The 6,583-nt window shown below is 37.3% G+C and overlaps 1 protein-coding gene across 1 annotated transcript in view; it reads right to left on the bottom strand.

Moving 5' to 3' along the window:
• Positions 1-251: 251 nt before the first annotated feature.
• The window catches only part of LOC126458154 (39S ribosomal protein L2, mitochondrial), a 52,783-nt gene continuing 46,451 nt past the window's right edge, over positions 252-6,583 (bottom strand). Inside the window, exon 4 of the mRNA XM_050095016.1 lies at positions 252-561. Within this exon, the coding sequence (XP_049950973.1) occupies positions 353-561 (209 nt within the window). The 3' untranslated portion in view covers positions 252-352. The remainder of the gene's footprint in view (positions 562-6,583) is intronic.

The raw sequence follows: 6,583 nt of genomic DNA, 5'->3' as shown, positions 1-6,583 counted from the left end.
GTCACTGCTGCCCCTTTTGCTGTGCAGGTGAACTGATCTAGATCTAAGGATGTTACACATAACAGCATGCAGATTATGAAGGGCATGATGCCACCAAGAGGTTGCAACTCATACACCATGAATTTTGTACAGAATCAGGCACATAATTTTTCAATTACAACCAGCAGCACAGCAATAGATCTGAGGCATTCTGGTTCCAGTCAGTTTCAAATGTTGGCAAATTTCTATAATAAAAAAATTACTATCTGTCATTTACTAATATATAAATATTTCAGTTTTTAATATTTCACAACCTGTACATTTATGTTGCTTATTACACACTTAAAAACTCTACAAAAGTACAATGCATAAACTAAGCAATATTCAGTGTCAGACGAATCGGAGTTGGAGGTTTCGGGGCAGCTTCTCCAATTACTCGGACTGGAGGCAGACGCCTTATCTTGCGACCATGGCGTCCATCTTTCCTTTGCCATAGTCCAGATCGCGGTCGGTTTCCTAGTTCTCGATTTCTTGTTGCGCTTCCAATTGGAGTTTTTCCATGCATAACATTGGATAATCTACCTGTAAATAAAATACCAAACTGTAGCCTATAATTGCATACTAATCCTAACAAACAGAAATCTGAAGCACTGACATACAGTGATGATAAGGAAAAAGAAGAAGAAGAAAAATTAGTTACAAGAATACGAATAAATCAGTGAACCACCTCAAAACATAGGCTTTAATGTATTTATTGTGTTAAATCCAAACAATTCCTTCTCAGTCTAATGAAAAGATGGAGAAGAAGGCCATAGATTTGATGAAAATGAATAAAAACCTGAAAGTTCCAGTTAAAATAACTACCCAAGTGACATACTCATCTGGGTAGCCTTGCCTGTTAAAAGTGTCACTTCCAGGAAGGGGAGGTGTGTGCCAGCCCCAGATGAAATCTAAATGATGAATTAATGACAAGGGTTGGTGTGCGGGCCAGCTTGAGTGCAGTTTTAAGGCAGTCTCTCATATTCCATTAGGTGAGTATCAAGTTGGTACCCAAGACTCACCTTAGTTACACAATTTGCAAACTTTTAGAAACTTTTGCTCACTTCACATGAATAACACTATAAGCAGACAGTTGGGGAACACGTATCCTGCACAGGGAAGGGTGGGGAGGGGTAGTGGGGTGGCAACAGGAAGGTCATCCGGCCATCTCTTACATTAACCACACCAGAGTCATTAATAACCAAGCCGAGCCTGCACCAACAGAGGACAAAGGCATAAGAAAAAGAAGAGGAAACAACATAATATGTGGCAATGAAAGACTAAATTATCACCATATTTTGTCTCCAAGAATTCATGTGGTTTGTTACTTCTCCTTCAACAACCAACTTATCTTTTTAGTGCAGTACTGTGATTAATTCACTTTACAACACAGCAGTTTTCTCATTTTTTTCAGCTCCTTTTCCTACATTTTTCTTATCTTTCTAGAAAGGAAATCTTCCAATACAAACAATGCATGATTGGTACATTAGCTCTGTGCATAGCTGTTAGGGTGGTCAGTGTTTCAACTGTTTTTTTCATGGTATTTTGATTGTATTTTATTGTCGTCTAATGCTGTATTTGGTAAACTACCTCTCACTCTTAAAAATAGTACTTCACACAATGTTCACATTGTTACTCTTTCTCCCCTTCTTCTTCTCAGTTATTCTGACCGAATCCTTCGTTTGTAAACTTATAGACACCTATTTGAAACATCTTTTATTAGAGCTTTCAAAATACGTTGCCTTTAATATTGCTTTATTGTCTGGACAGAACTTCTAAACCTCAATTTTATCACTCTGCAGTATGTTACTTTTATTTCTTCTCAGGATTGGATCTGTTTCTTGCCTCCTACAAGTACATAGATGCATCATTTTTGAAACAGTTTACATCTATTTAAGCTTTGATTTCTCTCGTTTGTCAGTAAAACAGCTCTTTAACCTCTAAATCTTATGGAAGTGACTTGATGACAAATTATTAGACAATAAATCCATATAGCAGAGATGCAGAGTTGCAGATAGGCACAATAAAAAGACTGTCACAAAATAAGCTTTCGTCCAACAAGGCCTTTGTCAAAAATAGATGACTGACACGCGCACACACACACACACACACACGCACGCGTGCGCGCGCGTGTGCAGCTCACACACATATGGCCACAGTCCTGGTCGTGTGTGTGTGTGTGTGTGTGTGTGTGTGTGTGTGTGTGTGTGTGTGTGTGTGGGTGGGTGGGTGGGTGGGTGGGTGGGTGCGCGCGCGCCGTCTATTTTTGACAAAGGCCTTGTTGGCCGAAAGCTTATTCTGTGTGTCTTTTGTTGTGCCTATTTGCGACTCAGCATCTCCGCTATATGGTGAGTAGGAACAATCCTTTTCATAATATTGTTACATTCCATCCTGAATTTTCCATTGTCTGATTTAGACTACAAATCCAGAGATTCTAAGAATTTGTCTGTCAGTTATCATTTCTACCATTTCTAACAATGATTTATATATGTAAAAAATTCCAAGTTGAATCATGGTCTGGAGTTAGTTACTGAAGGTCCTTATACACTTAGTTGGGTAACTCAGTTCAAAGGTATGGGTGTAACACAACCAGTAGGACCATGTATAACAAAGCATTGTCATGTCAAAACCATACTTCATTTTGAAGACAGTCTGACATATCTCAAGGAAAGGCATTACTTACTTCTTGATACTGTGTACTTTCTGACACAAGATTCACTTATGCTGTCATCAAAGTGGATATCACTGAGCCAAACATGATCCCTATTTTCACAGGACAATAAAAACTCGAGCAAATACTTTCAAAATGTTACTACACACTCCATCATATGAATAATGTCACTCTGTATAGTGAAAACGAGTTTTCATACAAGAGCCATCAAATCTATGTTGAACTCCTCATATGTGTGTCCACATTTACAGTACATATATGTATTTTACTGTCACATTTTTGTTTTCCTGAAACACACTTGTGTTAACTGATTTGTAATAAATGGATACAACATCAACATATAGCAAATGTTTCAAAACTAAAGATTTACCTCCTTGTATTATCACAAAAAAGATAATATTATAGGTGATGATTGAATTGAGACATTCAAGATCTCAAACCATTAGAAGAAACAAGTACAGCTAGAGCATTAACTCACAATAAAATGCAGTATGCAACATTGCAGTTCTTGAAGTTTTTGTCTCAGTTTTGGCACTCAGATGTGACATGACTGATGAACAAAAAGTGAAAAGAGAAATGAATGCAAAAGCAAGAGAAACAGTGGCAGGAACAGAAATATTAGGAAGGGAAAGTGGTAAAATAGAAGAACATGAGAGACCAAAGAAGAGAGTAAGGGAGATTAAGGTTTAATATTCTGTTGATAGTGAAATTATTGAGAGACAGCGTAAGCTCCAACAGAGGAAAGAAAGTTAACTGTGATGATTTCCAAGGAACCATCCCACCTCTGCAATATAGGGAAATGGCAAAAAAGCTAAATCTGAATGGCCAGGAATAGAAACTGCTAACCTCCCAAATGACCGTTAAGTGCACTGACCACTGCACCACCTCAAACAGTCAAGAGATAAAAGAAGCACGAGAACAGAAAAAAAGAATAAGAAAAGAAAGAAAGATATAAAAAAGCTAAAAAATGGTAAGGTGAAGCACAGTAGATTGTGGGGAGGACAATAATGAAAAACTGAGAGCGAGCTTGCTTGATTGGGATCCTTTAATTTTTTGGATGGTGGACTGACAATATTGTTGTTGGAATATCAGTAGCAGTGATCTTTGAAATCTACATCTACACCTTGCAAGACACCTTATGCTTATAATGCATGACAGAGGCACATCATGTGTCATTTTGCAGTGGAATAGCATTATGCAATATGTGTTGACAGTGAAATTAAATTATTTAATGGTTAGTGTTATGTGGAGATTGTTAGGAAAAATGCTGGATGAGTCAAATGTACATTTGTATGCTGGTTAAAAAGTATAAAGAAATCAATTTTATGGGCTACATCAAAAGCCCAAGGTGTCACTGAAATCACCAGTCTGATAACAACAAATACACTGGACATGAATTTCTTAGTATGAATGAAGACAAAATTGTTTCCACACTTCACTTGTGTGCATCCAATGTGCAGAAGTTCAGTTAACACAAAAAATGGGGAAACCAATGAGCTACACTAAATGGAACCAATTTATTGGATGGATTATAATGAAATCATAAATGGAAAAGATCTTGTGAACTTACCTATACAATTTGTGAAGGAAGTACTGATGTGGGGGAGCAGGAACTGAATCATAATATGCACATCCCTCATAACTACAAAGTTTGTAACCATAATACTTTCAGGTGGCAATAGTTAAAACTTTTTTCCTTCACTGAACGCTTATTTCTCATAAAAATTATTATTATTAAACATATGTTTCTCTCATTTTCATTTACTTAGAGCTCTCACTACTTTTCGTCATGCTAGTTTCAACCAATGGCATCTAGAAACAAAGCCATTACTCATAAACTTAAGTAACTGAAGCATGTTTTTGTAGTCACTGTGTTTGTTATATCTGTGGTGGAAATCTCTTTTATTATGATTGTGACACAAACATGTGACCATTTAAAATGCCTCACAAGTTTTGTTTGTCCAACTGCAGGACAAATTGTGGTATCTGTCCTAAAATCAATGTTTTTTACATTCCCGCCTGATGAATATTTAAGACAAATAGATTAAACCATTAACAGGATGACCGGGTCTCCAATACATAGTTTGCCGTAAGTATCTGCACACTTAGCTTGGTTAATATACTGTTACATTTTTAATAATGTAATCCTGCAAAACTGAAAATTCTATCCATTAACAGCACTGGTATGCAAAACTTAAGGACAAAAGTAACGTTCACATGATGCACATTGAAACTTGGCCTATACATAAAAACAACTGCTACAGCATATTACAGAAGGTAACTGAAAGAAATTTGTAATGAGACAAACAGAAATGACACTTTTATTCAAAGAAAATAATTACACTTAAGTCACCATGACTTTAACATTGCCGCAGACACTGAAAAAGGAGGGACATGGCTCATAATAAGATGTGTGATCGCCACAGACAGCAATGTACGCCCTTCAATGTAGTCCCCTGCTAGCTGCAAGTTTGCTATGGAATTCTTGTAACAGGGCAATCTATTCCTTCACCAGTGTGGACACAACACTGGTCTTTGGAGCATGTGAACATGCTCCAGTTCATCGTTGGGAGGGGCAGGCCAGTCAATGTGCTCTTTTACAAGAGCTCCTCCATGAGCAGTATGCAATGTTGTCATGCATTTTCATCCATAAAAATGAAGTCGGGGCTGAAGGCATGCTTGAAAAGATACGTAATGGGAAGGAGTACAGTGTCACAATAATGTTGACTGGTGTTCTAATATTTGGAACTCAGTACCCTGATGCAGCATTAATCTTCCCCAAGTCATAACACCTTGACCACCAAAACAATCATGTTCAACAATGTTCCTAGGTGCATTATGTACCCTCATACTGCGAGAGGTAATGCACCCAGGAACATCAAACTGTGCAGGTGGAGGAGTTCTTGAATGAAAAAGATATCTGATGAATAGACAAGTCTGCCAATCCTCTGACTTACAATCCATCGAGCAGGTGTGGGATGCATTGGGGAGATGTATTGCAGCAAATTCACATAGATCAATGATCGCCAAGTTGTGAACCATGCAGATGGAGGACTGGAATGCCTTACCCCAAGAACTCCTTACAAAGCTTGTGGCCAACAGGGAAGCATGCTGCAGTCTGCATTGTCATTCATGGTGATCACTCACCCTATTAAGAACCATGTCCCACTTTTTATTTTGTCCAAAGGACCACTGCAAATCGCAGTGATTTCAGTGTAATTATTGTCTTTGAATAAAAGTAATATTTCTTTTTGTCTCACTGCGTATTTCTTTCAGTTAACTTCTGTACTATACACTGTAGCAGTCCTTTCTGTGTGTGGTCAAAGTTTCATCAAGCTATGTTACTTGGCAGTAACATTTCATATGAAATGTTACTTTTGTCCTTAAGTTTTGCACACCAGTGCATAACAAATCATTGTGTGACCCATCTCTGGCCAGTACTCTCGAGTCAGTTTTCATTTGTTCTATTTGCAGTTTTCCTTTGTTCAGTTTGCATCAAGTTCACAACACTAAGATTAATTCTCATTTTTAGATATGTGAATAGCATTTCAATTTGGATGATGTTTTAAGCAGTTCCAGCATGTATAATTGTTTATGGTGTCTTTGGATGACTGGTGATGTTTGAAGAAAACTGGGTGAAAATTTCTTCAATATTTAGCAGATCATACTTTTAATCAGCTTAAAAATAATAAAAACTTAAGTATGCTTTAATTTTGTTGCAATGTTAATAGTGGTTCAGGACCAATTTATGATGCATGTGAACTTGTCTATTTCCAGATGCTGTCACATCAGATTCCAGGATGCATTACATATTTGTCTTTAAAGCAGACATCTGCTCAAGAAGATCCAAATATTCTTCAAGAGTGTATAGAAAAAAAGGCCACTCAAAACAGT

Source organism: Schistocerca serialis, chromosome 2 (genome assembly GCF_023864345.2).
Source record: "Schistocerca serialis cubense isolate TAMUIC-IGC-003099 chromosome 2, iqSchSeri2.2, whole genome shotgun sequence".
NCBI classification, from domain to species: domain Eukaryota; kingdom Metazoa; phylum Arthropoda; class Insecta; order Orthoptera; family Acrididae; genus Schistocerca; species Schistocerca serialis.
Note: the sequence above shows the minus strand (reverse complement) of the source record. Positions and strands in the feature narration are given on the sequence as shown.